This window comes from Cyrtonyx montezumae, unplaced genomic scaffold (genome assembly GCF_038088225.1).
Source record: "Cyrtonyx montezumae isolate F1298 unplaced genomic scaffold, pur_monq_1.0 scaffold_7, whole genome shotgun sequence".
In the NCBI taxonomy this organism is placed as follows: domain Eukaryota; kingdom Metazoa; phylum Chordata; class Aves; order Galliformes; family Odontophoridae; genus Cyrtonyx; species Cyrtonyx montezumae.
Window position 1 is genome coordinate 2,329,027 of NW_027072078.1, and position 23,598 is coordinate 2,352,624.

The 23,598-nt window shown below is 43.7% G+C and overlaps 1 protein-coding gene across 4 annotated transcripts in view; it reads left to right on the forward strand.

The window, feature by feature from the left end:
- AGAP1 (ArfGAP with GTPase domain, ankyrin repeat and PH domain 1) overlaps positions 1–23,598 on the forward strand; it is a 236,199-nt gene that overhangs the window by 199,497 nt on the left and 13,104 nt on the right. For all 4 annotated transcript variants that reach the window (XM_065750749.1, XM_065750750.1, XM_065750751.1 and 1 more), the window contains one exon: positions 5,509–5,731. In XM_065750749.1, coding sequence (XP_065606821.1) covers positions 5,509–5,731 — 223 coding nt within the window. The remainder of the gene's footprint in view (positions 1–5,508; positions 5,732–23,598) is intronic.

The window sequence follows — 23,598 nt, forward strand, 5'->3', positions numbered from 1 at the left end:
TACTGCTTTTTGTATCTGGATACTAGAAAACTGATTTGAGAGTTTTTTCCTTTCTGTGTCTTTTTCCTTCTTTTTTTTTTTTTTAAACATATATCTAATGTTCAGAAATGTTCTCAAGAATACTTTGAGCTGCTCTTCCCCTCACTAACCCCAGCTGAGGTCATTATTCTGTTGCTCTTTAGTTCCAGAGGTTTGTAACAAAGCCATAAAAAGGAAGTACTTGTGCTCTAAAGCAATTAGTTGTAGGAGCAGAAGGACTGAGAACTCTTGCATTTTGATTTCTTTGATATCTGTAAGTCAGAACTTTTCTTGTGATTTTACATGTGCTTAAAATGGAAGAATATTCATTTATTTTTCTTTTTTTGGAAGACTTGCTGTTTAGGATTTTTGACTTCTGTCTAAAACCATAAACTTCCCAGTTAAATTTAACATGAACATTCGTACAGATGTGCAGGTGCTTTTGCATGATTAATTTCCTGTCTTGGTAGTTAGGAATTTAGCTGATTTGATCATCCACAGAGCAAGCAAACCTATTGTCCCTGCCTCATCCTCTAAAGGTCTGAAGGGAACGTGGTTAGCACATTAACAGGCATTTCCAGTCCATGCCACCAAAATGTTCTTCACACGTAGATTGATTTTAATTGATTCTTTTGAAAATTGTCAGATATTCATATTCTGGTGGATCGGGAACAGGGGAAGCTGCTCTGTCCCCACCAGTTCAGGATGCAGCGATATGAGCCTTGGTTGGACTTGGCTTTGAGCACTGGGACTCAGCCCCTGTCCTTGGAGGAGATCACCAATGGAAATACAGCAGACTTTTCACAGACAGAGGGAAAAATGTCAACACTGATTAATTATGGTCTTTATGTTCTGCTGGCTAGCAGTCCAGGGTGTGATAAGCGAGGAAAAAATGTTAGTTTGGCTGGATGAGGTCTTCAGGTGATCAAGGTGTATGCTTGGCTTCTCTGTGAGCAGACCCAGTGGGAGTGTTACCCATTCCTGCTCCGGTCTGTAAAGCTGTGGGTAGTATTTTCCACCCTGCTAACTGGTCACCCAAGCAGAGTGGAAAAGTGTGATTCATCTACTGCAAACACATGTGTCCTTTCAGTCTCTTTTTTTTTTTTCTCTTTTATCTGTCATCCTGGTTGTTTCTCATCTGGATTGCTTCTTTGGCCAAGCTGGCCACGCGTGCGTGGTGCCCTCAGAAGGGTTGTGCCAGGAACACTTCAGGGCAGAGGGCAGGGGATGGGCCTGCCCTTTTTGCTATGACTTGGGGGATGGATGGTGATTTTGGAACCTCACCTGGAAACTCGATTTGTAGTTCATATTCTTGGGGACGATTCAAACCCTCCTCGATCCTTGTTGCCGTTTGGCCTCCCTCATTTTCAGGTCTCTGTGTTTCCCTGGAAGAATCTGAGCTTGTTCCAAAGTGATGTGCATTAGAACATAAACCTGAGCGTGGTGTGAGCCTCAGCCTGCTCCTCTTGTTGCCAGCTTTGCTGTTTTTTTCTTGCATCCCTCCCTTTCTGCCTTACCCCGGAGCACTTTGCATCACAAACACCAGCACTGTTGTGGAAAGCCAAAGTAATTTGCATCCTCACAAAGCCAGATGTTCAACAGCAAAGGAATAGGAGATGTTGCTGTCCCTCAGTTCTATTCAAGAGCCATCAGTCTTCCACTTCAGAAGTCTCATTCTTCCTCTTTCTAGAGCTGTTTGGCTTTTTAGCACTTCATTCCAGCACTTTGTTTCACTGGGAAATTTCTGCTTTGTTGTATTGGTGTACTGCAAGCCTGCTGGCCCTTTAGCCGTCCTGAACTGAGCTTTGCCAAACTCCTGTCCTAGCTTTCCTATCCCGGGGCTGAATTTGTGCCCACATAAAGCAGCTCAATTTCTGCCTCTTCCAGTTGTGATGCACACCGGAGGAGAAATGGGGCTCGCTCCTCTGAGGTGCTACAGAGGACAACAAGGAGAGTCTCATCATGAGTTTTCCAGGCCAACAACACCTCTAGTAACTTCCTACAGTACTACTTGGGTTTGAGAGCCAAACACTGAAGTCGGGCAGACCCATCACAAGATTCATTTCTCTATATGTATAGCAGAAGGAAATGCTCAAAGAACTGCAAAGCTAGGCCTTTTTCTCTCTCTTTGCTCCAGCTCTGCAAGATGCCTTCACCAACTGCTGCTCCTCTCTTCAGAGAGATTCCCCTGCTCAGTCTTTGCTGTGCTGAATCCAGATGAGTTTAGCTTGTGTAACTCTTTCATCAGCCACCTCATGTCCACAGGGATGAAGGAAATGGCGTGGAGAGGTTATTCTCTGAAAATAGCTGTCTCCAGAGCTTTGGCCTTCAAATGATTCCATTTTGATTGAGGTTAAAGTCAAAGTGGGGAGGAAGTTTTTCGAGGAGAAAACTAAGCATTCGTAACAATAAGGACAGCCACAACATTTTTTCAGGGAATATTGAGCAATGTAAAAATGCCCATATTTTGTTAGCCAGGTTGTAACACAAGGAGGGAAGCTAGCTTTGTTCTAACTATTGCTACATAAAGTAGGCTTTTTCCTTCTTTTAACATCAAATTTCGGTGTGTGCCTGCTGGAGAAAAGCCTGCCATGAGCTTTTATGTGTTCTAAGCAGCCTTCAGAAATACTGTTAGCATCAACAAGGAAAGGAAGATTGATTGGTTGATTGATTTTAATGAAAAGAAGGAAAAAAGACCAGTTACAGCTTGAGATGTTCAAGCATGAGCTTTTAGACTTGTTTGACTACACAGGGCAAGAGGAAGATGCATGTGTCGAAAGGAGCCGTCCTCAATCATCTACAATGGCTGCTCCAAAAGTAACGCCTCCTATTTTGTGGCACCAGCCCACGACTTCAGAGGCAGACACTGGTGGTACGGCAGTAGGGGCTGACCCTTCCCACCACATCCCATTCTGTTTTGTTGCCATGTGACAGATGGCAGCAGAGGGGCGGTCTGACCAAATGGCATTGGACACGGAAGGGTAGATGAAACCAAAATATGTCACTGAATTCCTCCGTGCAGAAAAGATAGCACCCTCTGAGCACCAGCACTTGCTGAACGTTGATGGAGACCAAACAGTGGATGTTAACACAGCGAGGCAGTGGGTGGTGTGTTTTAGCAATGGCAGCAAGTCACCTCTGCTGGTACAGGTTATTATGAGTGACCGTGTTGGAAAAAAAACAACGTTTTGTAGCTGAGAATTTGCTCTATCAAAGAGTGCTATGGTGTTCTTTGTGTCTGTTGAAGTTGCCATGGAAGTCGATAGGAGACATTACTTTCAGAGTGACCTGTGTGACAGCTTGCCCTACTGATTGTCAGTAGTGACTTTTGTCATCTACTATAGATCCTGTTGAGAATAATTTCTCATGTGCACACTCGGTCAGTGGTGACATCATGGAATTTGTTCCCCAGAACCCAAAGGACAGCACTGCTTGTCCAACCTGTTCATCAGATCCATGTCACGCTCGGCATTATCCACTTGTAACCAAAATCAGCAAGTCTGTTTCTTCCCTGAATGTCTAATAAATTCAGTATGCTTCCTCTTTATTCCTTTTCTTGTTTGCCACCTTCCAACTGGACTGAGGGTTACCAGACTGTTAAAGTACGAATGAGATTTCATGTAACTGCTCGGTTATCACCTTTATCATCAACTGAAAGTAGACAAATAACTTTAAAATGTGTTTGGTAGGAAGTCCAGTGGATGTGCTTTGAGTACACTGATGTACTTTGGGACACACCAGGTCCCTAACGTCAGTTCTGCTGGAATAATTGTAAAGATATTAATCAGTGATTTTTCTCTTGCTTCATTCTGAGGTAGTGCTTCTTCTTTCAGCTCCCAACACCTTCGGTGTCTGTGAAGATAACCCTGGCCTTTGCAGGTCAGAGGCAGAGATTTCATTCCAAGTCACAGTTGGTCAATGTAAAACAAATATCTGCCCCGTATAAGCTTTTACACACAGATGAGCATTGTAGGGGTTTCAGTGTGTTCCACACGTACTGCTCGAGTTCCCCTTCCATCATGATACCACAAGTAACTCGTGGGGGTGACCTGGAGAAATATGCAAGAAAGGAATGTTTCGTCCTTGTCCTCCCCAGGGCTTGTAAAGCATGGCAGGCGTTTTGTCTTCTGTAGGTTTGGAGATCTGAAACGCCTGCTGTCTCTTCCTAGAGTGAAACTTCCCTTAGACAGAAACTTTTGAAACAAAAGGTCTGTTTTTGCTGCTTAAGTGAAATAAGATGGTGGGTTTTCTTGTGCTTTATTTTTTTTTCTTTCAATTTCTGTAGGTTTTTCCTTTCAATTTCTAAAGGCTGACAGAAAAATGTCTGCTTTTTCAGTGAGTACACTTGGCTGTCTGAAGCATCTGCACCCTTTTCATAATGGTTGCCCAGTTGTGACGTGGCAAAGAGCTAAGAAACATCTTCTTTGCTTATATTTTGGCTGCCAGAAATACCTTTCTAATTCTGAGTGACACAAACTAGAAATATCACCAAAGTCCTTTGGCAAAATCTGCACGAATAGAAGGGGACATTGGAAATTGATTTCCTTTCAGCTCGGAATTTTGTTTAGATTTGAATAAAAATTGTGCCTACCCTCTCAATTAATGGTGATTTTCCTGCTTGTCATTTGTCATCGTCTCCTCATTCTTTGGGAGGCCCAGGGTGAGGAGAGAAGAAAAGATCTGACAGCAGGTGGGAAAAAAAGCCACCAAAAATTCCTCCCATAAGTCTTTCATTGCATTTGTTGAAGCGAATGTTTGTTGAAGAGGGATATTCATACCAATCTAGATTTAAATAACACAGGACAGTGACAAAAAGTGAACCATCTTGGGAAATGACTTTGAATTTCCCGGCTTTTGTCAGGGTTGTCACAGCCTTATCATTTGTGAGGTTATTTTTTTGTGTGTGTGTCTGTGGAATCCTTCTGGCTAGTACACTAAAACCGGGACTGTTCAAAGTATCACATTTTCATCTTAGTACTTATCTCCCTGATCTTAGAGATGAAAACATACCCCATAGTGTGTTAGATGTGAAAGCCATATGTAGGTGATGATATAGATGGTTAGTAGGGGAGTTGATATAGTTAGCAACAGAGACACTGTATCTACTCTTTTTTTTTCTTTTTCTCTTGTAATTGGCTACGAGTGACTCTAGATTCCCAAGGAGGGACTTTTTCTACCACTTCTTCATATGCTGCCTGCTCTACTCAGCTTATATTGCCTTTGTTTCTTCTTTCTTATTTGCATTTTCCTTTTGCCTGTAGCTGGGCTTCATCTTTTGTGATCCCTCCCCCCTTAGGGGTTCTCATTTGTGTCTTAAGAAGGCAAAAATGGATCCTTCCGAGCGACTTCCCAACTGTGCTGTGAACGGCACACCTGTTTTTTCCCCTTTGTGTTTGGAGGCAAAATCTTCACCCGCAAATGTCAACCAGAAAGCGTTGTTTGGAGTTGTATTGCACTGCTGATGGCCTTTGTCCTTTTTTTTCCCCATAGACCCTGACTGGGCCAGCTTGAATCTGGGAGCCCTCATATGCATCGAATGCTCAGGTATACACCGAAACCTTGGCACACACCTCTCCCGAGTCCGCTCTCTCGACCTGGACGACTGGCCTATAGAGCTCATCAAGGTGATGTCTTCAATCGGGAATGAGTTGGCAAACAGTGTCTGGGAGGAGAGCAGCCAAGGCCATATGAAACCTTCGTCAGATTCCACAAGGTACGCTTTCTTTCTCCATGACTGTTTCATGCAGTGCTCAGGTAGCACGTGATTCTGCAGGTAGCAGGGAGCATGTGATTCTAACAGGCAGATCCTACCTGTTAGCTGTGAACTATGACCCGGGGAGAACTTAATTGCTCGTTGTGACATCTCACAGTCAGAGCTGGTAGGACGTTAAGGGGCATTACAACATTTCACAACGTAGACTTAACAGTTCTTCCTTCAAGTGCCCCTTGTAAAGATCATTGGGTATATGTCTTCGCTGCGAGTCCAGGGAGAACACGTGTCAAATGAGATGTGTGTCAGAAGTTGGGTAGCCCTCAGCAGCTCCGTGGTTCTCTGTACAATTCACTGACTGACAAAAGTGTGGGAGATTTAGCCCTCCCACTTGGTTAGACCTCCATCTAAATTATACTGTCGTTAAGTTTCTTTGTTTTGTTAAGCCACAAAGCTCCTGGCCCATACTGATTAATAATCTGCCTTCAGTAGTTGAGACTCACCCAGGACACTGCCCTATAATCTGCTTCTGGCTCTCGGGTCTTTGGGTTCTCATCAGAGCTGTCATGAAAGCCCTGCTCACTGTGGACTCTCTTACTTTCTGTACGTGATGTATATGAAGGCGTTAAGTTGATGGGGGAGTGCATTTCCAGTGAGAACAGTATTTTACCAACCAGTTGTAGCTCAGCACAGTGAAAATCTTCCGTGATGTATTGTCCTACTGAAGTCTGAAGGTTTTTTATGCTGAATTCATTTGATCTCTATTAAAGGAGGAAGACTTTGTTTTTAAGGACTTCCTGATTTTTGTGGATTTTAAGTGTAGGTTCTAATAGTTGTAACTAACACAGCATCTCGGGGGAAAGCAGAGCAACTTCTGGCAGACTGTATTTCAGAGGAAGGACCTTCTGGACTAGCTTGCCCAGCTGGGCCAATCTCTTCAGTTGTCTTTAGAAGTGTGTTATAATTGTGTGAGTGTGAGCTCTGGGACAGCAGCCTGTGTCTGAGCACTGTTCAACCCCCAGGTAGCAATTGATATGGCAGAGGTTTAGCTCTCATTGTTTGCTTCCTGCATATAAAAGAAGTCAGAGGGAATTGTACTCTGATCTTGTTGATGTGTGGATGGATTTTGCTTTTTTCCCCGCACTGGATCGGGTGAAATTATAACCTGGGAGTTTCTAGCAGGGCCACCTCTTGCTGTACAGGAGTAGGTTGGTGCTGTTGTCTGTTACAAAGTCAACTATTTCTTATTGCATTATTTCGTTAGCACTGAAAAATGAATTTGTGGTGCCACCTTTGGTTCGTCTTCGAGAATGAAGCAAAGTAGATTAATCAGGCTACTTGGGTGAATGGCTGTGCATATGAATACATTCAATGAGACCTACACGGAATCTTTATCCACATATAACTGTATGTCTGCTAATATACACATACACTATTATACAGTTAATACAATAATTTCATCAGTTAGGTTGAAATCAACTGATTATTGCCTTTGGGGATTGCTTTCTGCTTAATCCAAAACCTTACACTGTTGCTCTTAAACACATCTCTCTCTTTACTGTTGAGGTGAGCAGAAAATACACATCCAAAAGAAAGGCATACACTTAATTGGATATCCTTAAAAATCACGATTGTAGAATTCATATGTCAATTAAAGACATTGTCACAGTGCATCTCAAGTACATGCGAGGAAGATTAAGTTAAATAGCTCAATTTTTCATGTTCTTTTTCTATTTCTTGCTCAGAGCTTATTTCAGTTCTTGGTTTCTTTAGGATGTGTTTATGTTTGGCCGTTAACTTTTACCTCTGACATAATTTTTCTTTCCTTCCTGGACTAGCTTGGGACAAAAGGTATAAAGATTAATTTTATCTTTCCAATTGTTTGTTCAAGTGCTTATATGGTGGAAGACATGGTAGAAAAGTTAAAGCTAAGATAATATGAAAGCTTGCCCACAGAGCAATTTTAGACATCCTCTCAGTACTAACTCCTTTTTTTTTTTTCCTGCTGTTTGGAGCAGGACATAAATGATACTTTGCAGGGGAATATCTGAAACTCTGCCTTTTCAAAGTGTGTGCTTCCCTTTGGACTTTGCAATAAAGCACCTTAGAGATCCCTGGATGATGGGGCAGAGTCTTGCCCCTGAGAAGGAACTGCCCCAGCACCACGATGTGCTGGGGACACCCAGCTGGGAGCAGCTCTGCAGAGATGGGCCTAGGGGTCACCATGCTGAGTGTGGGCCAGCAGTGTGCCCTTGCAACAGAGAAAGCTGATGGTGTCTGGGCTGTGCTGGGCTGCTGTGGTTTAAGCCTGCAGGTAGCTAATCTGCACACAGTTAGTTTGCTCACTCCCTCCTCTTCACAGTGGTATAAGAGGAGAGAATTTGGGGGAAAAAAATGACATCTGTGATTCTGTGTGTGTGAAAGTAAGCAAGCAGAAATACATCGGGGGTGCTGAGATATTCAGAACTCTGGTGGAGAGAGATGGAGAGAGCCCAGGGATATGTGGAGATTAGAAAGGAAAGGAGCATTCAGCAAAACAACTTCTGATGGGTAAGAGAGCTGATACCTGCTCTTGGGGAGTTGTTCCTACCCACGCTGTTGAGCTACTGGGTCAGCCACAGTCTGAGAGCTGCTGTGTGAGGAGGCAGTCACTCAGTGTGCTCCTGCTTTAATGACTTCCCACCAAAACCCCATCGGACTTGGGAGAGAAGCAATTCTGCTTTCTTCAGTTTCTCCTGGTCTTGATCGTATCTCTGTTCCCTTCTGCAGCCCCACTTGTTACCTGTCTCACAGTTCTCCCCTTTTCAGTTTCACTGCATACACTCATTAATCTAACCTCCATAGTTCTCCACGTGCTTGCTCAGTCTTTGAGTCTGTGCCTACAAAGTATTAGAAGCACAACAACAGATTTCTTAACCGTTCTCCCAACTGATTCAAAAGCCTTGACACAATTCATCAGTAAAAGGCCTTGAATACAGGCTTGATGTGTTTCTTTGTGATAAGCATGTGTTTTAGCTCTTCTCTGTCTGCTGTGTCCCCCTCCCCACACAACTGCCAGAAATTGTCAGCACGATGATGGACGCTCTGTTAATAGACATTTGTAGAGGGAATCAGGCAGTGTAGGGTTTCATTATTTCACGTTGTCTCTTTCCACTGGAGATGAAGCCATCAACATAAATGGTTTCAAGGGCAGAGAAGGATTTTTGGCTGCTCCACAGATATCTGTTGGCCTGGGAGACTCAAGGAGTGTTCGTACATTGGACTGAGAGGAATCTGAAAATATTGACGTGCGTGGTTTCTCAAAAGCAGTCCCTTCTACTGGTGAGAAGTTGGCCCAGAATAATTGCAGCTGAGTTCCGTGCGTTCTTGCTGAGTAGAGGGATGGGTGGATGTTTTGCAGAAAGGACTACCAAGTGGCCAACTCTAGGCTACAGCACTATTAAGGAGTCCTACCCAGGAAAAAGACACCAGTGGGTATAAGAATTGACCCGTGCCAGGCTTTGAGTGCAGCTTGCTGTGTTTTGCACACTCAGAGGTAAGTTAAACCAATAATCAGACTTAAACCTAAACTTAACCTCCTTTCCTAGTGCACTCATATTCACTTAAAACTCTTTCTCTGAGAATACTGTAGGAAAAGGTAAACATGAAAGCATGTTTTGAAGGTCAGAAAGGCTCTCGTGTTGGAATTTATGAACTCAAAGCCTGAAAGTTTTGTAGCAGAAGTCCTTGCTCCCATAACTTTCATCAAGGATATTGGCCACGTGCATTCTCTAATAGTTAGCTTGCTCCAGATCTCGTAAGAGTGTGAGAGGCAGTTTATAAAATAATCAGATCTCTGGGTCATTCACTGTCTCTGGATCAAAAGCGACACCTCGGATTGCATCTAGCATCTAGCATAACTGGAAGCCAGTGCAGATAATGAGAGCACAGGTGCAAAAGGATCCCCCAAGGAAGAGGCATAATGTAAAGCAGTAGCATGAGCCAAAGTTCAGATTGCGGGTGTTCACATGGCTACAGCAAGGAAGGAGGAATTAACATGAGCTCCTGGTGAGTAAGAAAAGTTGGCAAAGCAGCAGAAAAACCTAGCACGGGAGAATATGTGAATGCAGAAGGAGAAGGGGACCAGCTGGCCTCCGAGTGTTGTCCATGGGCTTCTGATTAGGTCAGCTTTAGAAGGCTGGTAATTGGTTCCAGCAATTACCAGCAGCCCTGAGAACCACCACTCAAACTTCGGGAGCCCTGTGACAAATTGAAGCTGACTGCTGGTGAAGGAGTATTGACTTCCCATTTCTAAACAGGGGGATCATTAGTCAAGAAAAGCATCTTTTAATTACTTGCAGGAAGAAGGAAAAAAAAAAAAGGAAAAAAAAGGGGAGATCTTTCAGTATGGATCCTGCAACAACTGCCATTTTTTCAAGTGTATTCAATATCAAATTTATTGTCTTGGATGGGAGGGGGTCAATGAGAAGAGCTTGCCTGTAGTCCTTCCTTCAGTAATGTGGGTTTAATTTGGAGTGAGAAGTCAAATTAGAGTAAATCAATGTTGCGACAATTAACTGAGTCTTGGGATGAGAATCAAGATTTCCCCCTGTAATTGCTATTGATACTGTTTAAGCACACTCTTAAAACATTGATTTTGAGTGGTAGGGCACAGGAGTAGTTTGGGCAGCTCAGTGGGGCTGAGATGGAGTTTGCTGCATGAAGGAATGCTGGAGATGACGTGAAGCCAGTTCTGACTGCAGACTTGTTGGCACCATTGGCTTCCTGAGATGATGGCCCCCATTCCCAAAAGAGATGAGCTATTACCATTCCTTTACCCGCTCCAGGAGGGGCTTATTTGCTCTCTGGTCCTCACCCTCTTTCTCTGAGCTCCCAGAGGCTCTGTCTCCATCTTGCTGGGTGTACTGGGTTATGGAAGCAGCGAGACTGCCTCCACCATCTGGAAGCTGCTGGCCAAAGGGACAGCGAAGGGCAGCATGATATCCAGCACCGTATCCCAACCATGCTTTTTCTTTTCATCACTTCTGCTGAAGTGATGCTTAGAATTCGCATTAGCTCTCCGCAGACTTGGAAATTGAAGGGCTCTCCACAGTTTCAGTATCTTTTTAAGAACATTCCTACATAGGAAGAAACCTCCAACTCCATTAAAAACATATTCCAAAAATGAAGGCTGAACAGTTAGTAGAAGCTCGGCTCTTCACTGCCCTTTACATCTAGTCATAGAATCACCAAGGCTGGAAAAGACCTACAAGACCATCCAGTCCAACTGTCCACCTGTCACCAATAGTTCTCTCTAAACCATGTCCCTGAACACAACAGGAGTCATTTTAAGCCATGCCGAGGCAGCCCCATGCAGCAGTTCATCAGATAGAGCTTGGGTGTTGTGGTTTCCATTGCAGTCAATACAACATGCTTCTGAGCTGAGATTGAGATATGTTGAATCTCCACGGCCCGTTTTTTGTGTTCTGGTTGATACAGCAAAAAGAAACGTGCTTGAAAGTGTAGAGTTTTTGTTTTAATGTGGATGTCGGGAGAGAAAAAAAATAGAGAGGTGTAAAGATTTTTAGTATTAAAAATCAAAGGTGCACATAATGCTACCATTCCAGAGCTTGTTAAGAAGTGGTTTGGATGGAAGACACAACTTCCCAGTCACTGCATGTTCCTGCTACACCATCCTTGCAATTTTGCTCAGGTGGTTTGTTTGCATAGCAGTTAGTTGTGTTTGTTCTTGTTAACAAAGGTCACAGGAAAACAGAGAGGTTCTTAACGCTGCCTGGGAAGTCTTGAGCTGGGAGCTGGCAGTGTCAGGAATTGACTTTCACCCTAAGATGTAAGATCCAGTTTGATCCCTCACTCGCTAATGAACGGAATTTAATGGTGTCAGAAAAAACATTATGCAGTTGGACTATATTTAGCAGACTTTTACAATTCCAAGCTGAAGTCTGGCTTGCTGTTCCAAGGCTAACGTCCATTATGCCGTTGAGTGACTTCTGTGTAAAAAATTAAGCCCTTTTTTTTTTTCTTTTTTTTTCTTCATAAAAATAATTATTCCTTCATTATTTGCACTTGCAGTGAATTTTGATGAAGGGCAAGCACAGAGCTACTGACTCCGTTAGATCCCCATGTTTGAAGACACGAGGACTCTTGTAAAGAGCCTCCATTTCAGCTCCCTCCCATTTTCGTGCCCGTTTTTGGCCACGGGGTTGCTGTAGGGCTCCAGTTCCTGGCACCATTACACGTGTGCCTGGGGGAACACTAATACCTCTCCACCTACAGCTGCCAGGTCTGGTTCCGTAGCAGTTCTTGGCCTGATGAGGTCAGTGTTTTGCCCCTTTTGAATGCTCCTCCATGCCTGACACCTTTCCCATTTTAGGGCTGGGGGATGTGTGTTTTTCAAAAAAAAAAAAAAAAAAAAGGGAAAATTTTATTGTGAAGGGCTGACCAGAACCCATCTGCAGTTGGGTGGCATCTGCTCCCCACATGTCACTTCCCTCATTAACAAGCAATTGAATTAATTAAATGCTACTCAGAACACGCATAACAAGCTACCGGCAGTGTCCAAATTAGCACTGATAATCAAGGATGATTTCCTTTATTATCCTGCTAAGTGGTGTGCAGGCTCTGATCTCCCTGTCTGCCCTCATCTATTTACATACCCCCAGCTTCTGCCTTTAGAAGCTGAGGTTATCTTACCTAGTTAATTTGCCACGATCACCAAGCATGGCGGATTGATATTCCTGCCTCTGCTGAAGCAGCCCCCCCCCCCCCTCCTCCCCCTTTCCTTCCTCCCCAAGCCTGGTCCTTTGTATCTCAAGCTCACTGATAAATTAAAAGCCACCCCTGTGGTCTCTCAAGTGAGTAATAGAGGCAGAAATTTCATTTTGCAACTGGCTGATTTAATGATCCAAAGGGTAATTAATGGCCTGATTATCTTAATGTTAAATATGTCCGGCAGCAATTACTGTGACCTCCCGCTTGTCAAGGTCCAGGCTATGCTCTTCTTTCAATTAAGTTCTCTGGGGCTTAATGGTATGAATAAACTCCTCTGATTCTATCATTCCGGACTCTGAGATTTAAGCGAGCTAGGGGCTCGTTTGGAGTTTTAATCAGCCCATCTTCTACTTCAGCGATCAGAGTTAACAATTATAACAAGGACAGTTTAACTTTCTCCCCCCTGCAACCCAGTCCCCCTTTCTACTTCTTCATATATTTTTTCCCTTTATTTTTTTAAGCGCTCGGAGGGGATTTTGTTGGCTGCAGAAGCAGATTTCCTAGGCTAGTCTCTCCCTATATAAATTATCATGTGAATGCTGCTGTTTTTCCATTTGACAGGCTTAATTAATTGGCAGGAGCGCCCAAAAATGACAGTGCCACTAATTGCAACTCAAAGTAAATTTCTGTCATTGCGGCACGCTTGTCAGCGGGCATGCCCCAGTCCTCACCGCGGCCAGAGTTTGTTGACGTTTTCCATTTCAGTTTTCACATCTCGTCAGGGAATGTGATCGTATGTGATAGCACTAACGGACCAAGATGTGCCTTTGGGTTTTCCAGGCATGCAGTTTGTGTGCAAGAATGACATTTACTGCCAATAAAGTTTAGACAGCTGTGCTTCTGCCGACCAAACAGCTGCTAGGGGACTTAAGATTTTACTTAAGGTATTTCAGGAGATCCTGTTAGCAGAGAGTCTCACCCACCGACAAGCCCTGAGAGTTGTAACTCACTCCTGTCTTCCTCCTGGTTGAGCTACACTTAAATAGCGCGTCTCCCATTGAGTTGGAGTTACATTAGCTCTCTTTTGGACAGCAGATATTTCATAAGGATAATGAGGAAAAGGTATAAATTATTAGTACAACAGTATCACATTTTCGAGCACACACACGTAAATAAAAAGGCCGAATCACTTCTGCCAGTAAACTCAAGCCTTTCCCCCATATTACTGCAGAAATGAACCGATTCTGACATGGTAGATTGCATGCTTTCGGATTAGAGTAATTGTAATTGTTTTAAAATGAAATTAAAAAAAAGATTGTCACTTACCAGTAGCTTCCAGGAAATGCATATAATAACAATAACTAACTGAGCCAAATGAAATGTCAGCTTGGGCGGTGGCTGTTCGTATTTCACCATTTGAGGCCTCTGAAGCTGAGATGAAATTCTCAAGAGATGAAGGTTAGTGGTACGGCGTATTTTATTGTCCCTGTAGCTGCTTGGCAGAGCTTGCAATCCAGAATCCGATCCAGGAGAGCACTGGTGCCTATATAGCGGCCTGGGAGATGCCTGGATGATTAAAACTAAAAACAAAGCAGCAGCGAGAAAAAAAAATAACAACCCCAGTTGTCCAAGTTAATGAGCACTTTAGATAAAATGCTCCCGAGTTCAACTGTGCAAATCTGTCTTTGATAAAAACTCGAGCACTTTGCAAACAGAAGCCTGGTTTGCGATCATTATCGTGGTCATCGTTCTCTTCGTTGCCCGTTGTAAGAAATGCTACTTGTGAGCTAAGATACTTCCTCCAGCCCAGATTTTATGAGTGTTTTGACAGTACAGAAATGAAGATGGGATGAAAGTAAACCGTTGAGACCACGTTGTTTTAATATTGCATTGATAAAGAGGTTGCAGCTTCCAACATGCTGAGCAGGGGTCGAATGGTTTGATAAGTGTGTCTGTGTACCTTCTTGTTGCTCGGGCAGTCGTCTCCTCGTCACTCATCAGTGTGGAAAGTTCACCCCTTGATTTGAAAGCAGTTTCCAGCGGTGATGAAGGAATTAGAACTAAACTCTGAAGAGCATCCAGAAGACGTGAAGAGAGGCAGCGGTGAGTGTGATAAGCTTACAAATAAGAGCTTTCTGCTGCAGGAGGACGTCCTGCTTCCTGAGGTACTCGGAAATACAGCACAGAACTCACCAACAGAGAGACAGAGGTCACTGCATGGGTCAGGCACACCTTGACAGCAACCCACTCATTTTTGGCAAGGAATACATTTACAGCAGCACCCTTGGAAGCATTTAAGTTATATACTTGCATGCAGTTTTTATCATTTATTCTGAAATGAAGTTTCACGCTGCTTCGTGTACTCTGTGGGCCTGTCTACAGCTCTGCACCACCTGAGGGATAAATACGGAGAGTTCTGTTTTAGATACATCGAGGAAAATGCGATAGAAAAATTAAATGTACTGAGTAAAGCGTTGTTAGATTAGCTGTCTTTAAACGCAGTGGGTTCGTACTCTTAAAGGAAAGCGGTAAATCAGTTGTGGCTGAACACACGGGGCAGGCTGTCACTGGTTGAGCTGAGCACGCCATGGTTGTGTTGGTCACATTTGTCTTTCTCTTGGGCTTAACAGTGTTACAGCGGTCACTCTCGATGGTGGAAGTTATGCAGATTCAGTTTCCTGCATGGCTTTTGGCCATTCGTGCTTTCATGGGCTGTTTGGCTAGTAGCTAGCTTTGTTTGAGCTCGTGGTATAGCAGAGAAAAGAGCAGTGCCTAAAAACAGCGGTGCTGATGCTGAGCAGTACTTTAAAAAAGGCAGTGCCTTGCCGTGCTACTGGGGGCTGTGCTGGCCGGTGACACTAGGTACAGAAGCAGCAGCATGCCTTTGCTTTGGTCGTGGCTACAGAACCTGCAGGGCTCCATAACAGTAACTGTGACCAACTTTCTCTCTTTTGTGATTTTTTTCCTTTTTTTTCCTTTGTTTAAGACTCAGCTTTGTTTCTGGCTCTGCAGGAAGCTGGTAGCCTATGGCAAGGGACTGGGGAGATAAGACTTCAGTAAGATAACTAAATGAAAAGGGCAGCAGTGAAAAGATGGTGCTGGCTTTTGACTGGACTGAAACTTGATACACACATCAGCCCAAATGCAGTTTCCCCCCACGGTTCTAAAATAGCCGTTAGTCAGAGGCAGCGCGCTCGCTGCTGGATTTCAGATGTACGGGTGCTGAAGGGGACTCAACGACGAACCCCTGAAAAAGAGAAGTGACCAGGAGAACTAAGACCACCGTCGCTCGAGCTTTCAAGTAATTAAATAGCAGACTAAAATGTGTTGAGGTGAACACAGGTGACGAATTGGAGCCTTTAGAGGACCGGAATTACAGTGGAATGAAATGCCTGGCTGTGCCTATTAACTAGATTGTGCAGACAGTGCAAAGTCCTGTAGCTGAGGCATTTTTGTGCGAGTCTGCAGAGATGTACAGTAGTGAGAAGAAGCCATCTCTAATGATTGGTAACCCTCAGAAGGTACGGACGGGATGTGCTTCAAAAAGTCTTCATGCTGAACAAATGATTGGCCTAGAAATCTCCCAGCTAACTTTTCTTTTCTCCATGAAAGATTTAAATATTTTTCTAGCCTCATCCAGGTCAGAATTTCCAAGTGGCAGTTTTGTTGTATTTTCACTTCACTACAGCAGCAGCTGAACTTGGGAACCTGGGTGCACGCACAATTAAGTCACAGCCTCCATTAAGCACTTGCAAGGCTCCTCCACAAGTCCAAGTGATCTACTGCTGCCTTAGCTAGGAGTGGCCAATGATTTCCAGCGAAATCTTTACTGGATGACAGGTTTCCTGACTGTGGAGACACGTAGACTACGACCTGCCAAATGCTAATGAGCTGTGGTGGCCTTAAGAGCTGTCCAGGTTCAGGCTAAAACTGAGCCCTTTGTAGACCTTTCCGTTCTATAGCGTACTGCAAGTCTTCTGTTGGATTATAGCATGGCCAGATCTCTCTATGATGGCTTTCATGTTGAAACAGAAACCCGACGGCACTGGGATTTTGCAGGCAGGATATAGGTTTTTCTCCACGAAGTCAAACTGTAAAATCTCACTTAGTTTACATATTTAAGAACCTTGTTAAGAAAGAAATAAGAAAGGAAAGGAAGAAAGAAGGAAAACACAAATGAGAGCAGCCAGTAGTTTCAAGTGTTAATGGAGTAGGACCTGCGTGGAGACAACTTGCTTTATACTTTTAAGAGTTGGCCAACCTCATTGGTAGGTTTATTGCCCTAGGGCAAGTTAATTAAAGCCAATGAAGAAAGGAGACAAAACAAGGGGGAACATGTCTTAATTATGTTGTAGAATTTCTCTGTAATTCTTGGCCTTCCCTTAGTAAAGCACCGGCCTGCAGCATCCCAAGCAGATCAACACCAGGACCCTTATGGCAGCACACTGTTGGCACACAGGCTTGCTGATGTCGCAGTGGAGCATGTTTGGTGGCCAGGTAAGCTGAGCTGTATGAGGAGTGAGGAGGGAAGTAGGATGCAGTGCCTGGCTCCTGCGTAAGGAAAGCGGTTGAGTCTCAAGTTAATCATGAGAACAATTTGTCAAGCTGTATTTAATGGACTGCTTATAAGTGTGTATGTGGGCAGGGTAGCTTGTAAATTTGAATGTGCCTTTTTTTCCTTGACAGCAATCAATAAATGTGCTATTTATTAATGTATTTTGAGAGGTCTTCTCAGACTTTTTATGATTGTTCTGTGCTCTCTCAGATCAGTCAAAGAGAAATGAGAGAGCAGAGCAGGATTTTTGTGTTCACAATCAATATTGCCCTTTGCTTTGCTTTTCATGCAAATAGAGGAATTGTAATGCATTGGTGCATTTGTTACCTCTCGCTGCAAGGAAGCAGACTTGGTGAGGAAGGTCACATCACAAAGTAGGTGCCAATATCTGCGTGAGTATTCTGGTCTGGAGCAGTGGCAGTTTTAAAATGAGTCATCCCATCCCAATGCTCCTGCTTCCCAGGTGTTGGTTGGGATGATCTTGGCGTGCACGGGCTGGATTCTCTTTGGAGAAACCAAACTGGAAGCTACACGTGGACTAAATGTGTTCTGGAGCCTTATTTGAACTAAGTTTCTGGTGCATGGCATTTTGAACCTTTTCTTTCCTTGGGTATGTTTGATTCAAAGAGCAAAACTAGATCAGGAAGGGTAATCCCCTCTGAATCATTCATTTATTGAGTCCTCGGCATTATGTGCTTCAGTCTGCCTCTCTCGTTCCTATTGCTGGGAAGCTGTTTATTTGCTGGTCCAGACAGAGCCTAAGTTTTCCACACAGAGTAGTACATTGAATTATGCAGCCTGGCCCAAACCTGGCAGTCGTCTGTCTCTCGTTTGGAGTGACAGCTCCCCTGCTTAAATAAACCAACAACGACAGAAAGAAAATATTTTCTGGAATGAGCCATTTCTGTCCAAAAGTACATTTGGTAACAGTTCACAAAGCTTGTAAATTAGGCTTGGCTCACGTGTTGGGTTTGTGCCTCTCAGGCATCAGTGAAAAAGGTGAGCTTCGTTTCAGCCAGAGCTACATCAGCAGTGAAAGTGGGAGAAAAATCAGAGCACGTCAGCTTTGGTACAGGGGTTGAGATCGATGTGTGATGTGACCAGGGCCTTCTAAAATGAAAGGGAAGTTCAGAGAGGATTTCAAGTCTTCGGTGGGTGTTTTTTGGGAGGAGATGCTTACGGGACTCCTGAAATAATTGTGATGGGTTGTAGAAATTCAAGAGCATTGGGAGGTGGAAAATGGGTTCTAGCGGTCCAAGACAGTGCTGCTAAGAGTGGAGGATGAAAGTGGGACGGAATGTTGAGGCTGGTTGTGAGGTGAATTGTTCTGCCAGCAGGCTCTCTTGAGCTGTGCATTTATCTCCCAGGGTACAGCAGTAAATCCCATCGGTAGTAAACGCAAGGCAAGGGGCTGGAGCATCTAGAAAGTCTTTACTTTCTAGGTCCACTGAATCTCTTAAAGCATCCAGCAGCTGTAGGTGCTGAATTTGAGGTTTCTCTCTGTTTTATATTGAGTCCACCGCCACGCCAGGAAACTACAGAAATCAGCTCTTGGCTGAAATAAAGAACCTAATTCCAGTGCTCTTTCCTCCCATGTCCCCTGCTCCCCTTTTGCATCCGCTGGATGTCCATTTCTGTAAGTTTTCCCTTCAGAACAAACCTATCATTTTTCACCACAGGATATTTACAGCTTCAATCAGTGCCAAATTCAATTGGCTTCTGATCTCATCGCTGGAAGTTATAGATGCAGATATTATTTGCACTGCGGTTAATTATGGAGCAATCAAACTTTGGCTTTTCCACTGTAATTTCCTCTGCCAGCTAATTTAATTAATCACCCCCAGCTCAGCTCTTCCAGCTGCGACTGGCAGGGTCATTAATTAGACATGTGGTGGTAGCTCATAGACCAGTTCCTGTTAAGGGGCCGCTGCCCACTTGATCTCTAAGGGAGCGATAGCATTTTCAAAGCATCCAGGCAGGATTAGAGGTAGCTGACACGTTGTTGTATTCCTCAGAAGCGAAAGTGATTCCCAAAAGATGTACTGCAAGCAAACAGCGTGATTGCTGTGGCTGCTGGCACTTAGCACACCAAGCGTGGTTCGGTGAGGCAGGAGTGCCATCATATCACCACTAAGATGCAGTATTTAGAGTCTGATTCCTAGTTCTGCAGCTCGCACAAGCTGCTTTCTTAGCTTGTTTTTTAGTGCTGAGTGAGTGCACACATGCTGTGGAATGGGGTCTGCCAGCCAGCCTTGGGATTTCTCTGTGGTCCATCCTTTCTGGCCTAATCTGCGAACTGAAAAATAACTAAGTAAATAAAAATAAAATAAATAAATGCTCAGAAAGTAGCCAGGCATCCTTCCAACAGGAGTGGTATAGCTTCTGTCAGATGGAAAATGTGGAATTTCCTAATGAAGGAAAGAAACTGAACCTGCGTGCTCAACGTCAGATCGCACCAATATTAGAAATGGGAAATAACAGAAATGTTTTTGGTTTTGTTTTCACTATATAACCTGTATAAAATAACCAGCTAGGCCTATCGTATTGTTTAATGGCAGGAAAATCAGTATTCGGGATGGTTTGGGGATTGGTTCGTGGGGAAGTAACTTTTACCGTACACAACATAGTTTGGTTATGTCCTGCTTAAGAATCTCATCCAGGATATTCCAAGTAGAAAGCATCTGATTTGGGATGTGTGATGGCCTAGCCTCATCGAGCTTAGAAGTCTTATTTATGTGGGGAAGAAGACCTTAGTCATCATTCTTGCCTGCTCTGACTTGGTACTCAGCAGTAACAAACCCTGCCATTGGGTTCTGCTCCATGTCCCAAATGTCAAAGCAACGTCCAAAGCTGTTGTGTTCTCCGCCTGCAAATACAGTTGTAAGCACACTCGGGATGATACTTCTGTATCTTCCTTGGAGTACCAGCAAAAGTCCCTGGTGTTCCCATCGCACCAGGTATTACTGTATACGTTCTTGAGGTAGGTAAGCTAGGAAGGCTGGAAATACCCAGCTAGCTGTAGCTCTCAGGCAGCTTTTTCAACAGCGTACAAGAGCCAGAGAGTTGTAGTGCATGTTGGTTTTGAACCTGTTGCAAAGCTGTCATTTCTGATCAGTGCATCTGTCTGCCAGGGGTGGATTGCTGATGGATTAGTTGGAGTCTCCCCCGCTTCTTTTCAGAGCAGACAAACTCCACTCAAGACAACTGTTTCAATCTTGGGTCGCCAAGTCTCCCTTCAGATTCTTCTGTCCAAAACATTTGACAGCTCCACCTAGTAATAGTAAACTGAAAATACATCGTAAAAAAGCAAACAGAAAGACAGTTCTTCCTATGGAACTGTGCTTTCCTTTCATGGCAAAACATTGCTGTGAACCTGTGTGAGCTTCCTTTTCCGAAGGAGGAGAAAGGTGTTCAGATGCAACCCTCCCTTCGAATGCGTCTTACTCTGCACCAGTGCCTTTCTTCTTCATTGTGTCTCTCAGAAGATTCCCTTAGCCTGATCTGTTTGGGGAAGGTGCTTTCAATACCAAGTCCTTCCCTTGCTTGCAGTCAGAGTGATCTCTAGGAATTTTCACAGAGATGCAGTTCAACAACTGTTTGAGAGTGAAGGGATCACATCTGCTTTTACCATCACTAGAATGCAAGGACGATTGTTGACGTTGTATTGCCATCGAAGCCCTAACTAGGAGAGATTTGTAGTTGATTAGAAAGCAGCCCGTCTCTTCACAGAGGCTCTACAGCTTCCCTTGGAGCAGAAGTTAGACATCAGTGTGCACCAACTTGAGTAGGAAGATAAGAGCTCTCATTTTGGAAAGCCTTTCTCAACTTGAAGCTGGAAATGATGCCCATGGAAGGAGCAGGGCCCAGGAGATGTTGGCGCAGCAGTTTTTACTGGATGTTCTCAAAATCACAAATCAGAAATTCTCCCCTTGCTGCAGGGAGAGCAGGCAGCATGTTGCCGAGTTATACTTGCTTTGAGTGAGCTGATAAATACCATCAATTACAGTGTCTCATCAAAAACAGAAGGATAGCGATGAAATGATCCAGTGCTGTAGACCCCAAATTACTGGAAGAATTGGCTAAGGAGTAGTCTTGTTGATCGATTCTGACAAATTTCAAAAATTAGGTGGTAAATTGTTTCTAAACGGGCATATCCCAAAATACAGGTAACTTACATCTTTATCTTCAAAATGTATGGCTAAGTAATTTACGTCCTGAAAGCAGAACAACTCCTAGAGCTAACTGAAGATCGTCTGCTATAAAGACTCGAATCTGGAGTGGTCTTTGCTGGAGAAAGGCAGTACCTGAAGTTCCTAAAATAACCTTCAGTGTTCTGTAGGGAAGCTGGAAAATGAGTTTGTTTTCGCTCTGCGAAAATCAGAATTATGTTCAGTCTTGATCAGCAGATTGCAATCACCCTGTGCTTCTTCACCTACTCATCTCACTGGGTTTTGTTTTATTTGAGCGATAAATATCCTAAATCTTCCCAGAGCTATCGCGTGTCTTATGTGGAGTCTCATCATAGTCCTGCCAGGCATTCATCAAGGCTTCCAATGAACCACTGCATTAAGTATTCCTCTGCTCCTTATCAATCAAAACAGTTTACTTCTAACTTTACTTCTTCTTCCTGAAGTAATCAAAATTTGATATTCTACAGATTGCAGAAAATTGTCACTCCCGTATTTTGTGCTAATCCATCACATGAAACAGCTGTAATTTCGGCATCAGAAGAGCATTAAATTTTTAAATAAGCAGGAGACAGTCAATGAGAGAGTCCATTAACTGCTCCAGATGACAGGGCAGAAGAATGTTTGGATCACAAGGTATATTGGGAATTACAGAGCAGACATTACAGAGCAATGGGGCATCTACGTTCTGCAACAGGCCAAATGTTTTCTGCGTGTCTTCATGGTTTTTCTCAAGTATTCAGAAGGAGTACATAAGCAAACTGCATTGCCTCAATTTTCCTTAGCTTGAGCTGCATTACCAAGCTCATTCAACAATTTGTGGAGGAGTATGAAAACCTAGCTGCTGCTCACTAGTGCTTATTCCTGGAGACAGACAATGGTGACCTGACTCGTTTTCTTCTTCTGTACAAACTGGTAACAGCTTTCGGTAGAAGATTGCCCAGAGAGGTTGTAGATACCCCATCCCTGGAGGCATTCAAGGCAAGGCTGGATGTGGCTCTGAGCAGCTGTAGTGGTTGGAGACCTTGCCCGTGGCTGGGGGGTTGAAACTCGATGATCTTTGAGGTCCTTTTCAACCCGTTCTGTGATTCTGTGAAGATTACCCATTAATGATGAGTGGAAAAAAAAAAAAACATTATACTGTAGGCTTGAGCAAATCTTACTCATTGTCTTGATCTGCAGTTCTTGAAATAGCTGTTTTGATCACAAATGCAGTGGACAGGCCCAGTGTGATGGGACTGGCTATTGTAGACACCTTTGTGAGGTGTTCCACTCATTCTTGAGAAGTGCTAGGTGACTTAAATGATGAAGATCAATGAGGAGATTTCTTCACAGATGCTTCTCTGTAGCTCAGCCTGAGGGCATCTGCAGTGTTGTTCCCTAAAATGCCAGTTCCAATGGGTTCACAGGAAAGTTTTCTACAAGGAGTCTGTGGATCTGAAATTTGTGGTACCTTTGTTTGAGGGTAGAGCACGCTGTCCAAAGATCTCTCTGAAGGAATGATGGTCTTCTAGTCAGTATTAGGATCTTATTGTGACCAGGCAAAGCAGACATTCTGTAGCACTGCATCTAGGATATGCACTGTGCGTAGTCGCTGCCCTCAGTTCTTCTGTCCTACCCTATTTGTCTCAAGTTGCGCATTAAACTAATTTCCCCTTCTAGTAGTAATTAAGTGTATACCATTTCTCTTCACTTGGCACTGTAAAATAAGCTCTTCCTTTCCAAGGGGAATAAATAGTGGGCACAACCAACTGAGTTTTGCAGCGTGAGGGTATTTTTCACCTATCCAGGGGCGCCTCTTATCATCAAAACAAGAAAAGAGCTATTGTAATTAGAGCGTAAGCCTTCTTTAAAAAGGCTGACTGGCAAGAGGAAATTATAAAGACTTGAGACAGTAATTATCAGCCACTGAAACAGCAAATCAAGCTGTCTATACCAATATCCCAGAGCAACACACCGCAGAAGCCATGGAGAGAGGTTAGATTAGAGCCGCCTGGGTGTGAGCTGTCTGAGCGGCAGAAGGTGCTGATTGTAGTTGTCAGTTTGCTGCTGCTATAAGCTCTCCTGTTATAAATACACCCCAGCCTCTGTCATCTGAAAAGAATCCTTAAACCTTTCTTTTCTCCCCTTCCACTGCTTAAAAAACACAGCGGCTGACAGTCCAAATGTTTGAAATAATTGGATTCTGCATTCTAATTCATCTGTAAAGTATTCGTTGATTAAATTAGCCTAATAGATATTATTTCTTACATGGCTGCATAATTTCATCCTGATTGGATCACTATGGCACTAACGAGTCCCCCCGTTTACTGTTGACTGGGGAGTCACAGAGGGCTAGGGATGAGCTATCGTCTTGTTTCCATTTTTCCTTTACCAGGCTAAAAGTTAAAGTGATGCGTACTAAAAGGGCACATAGC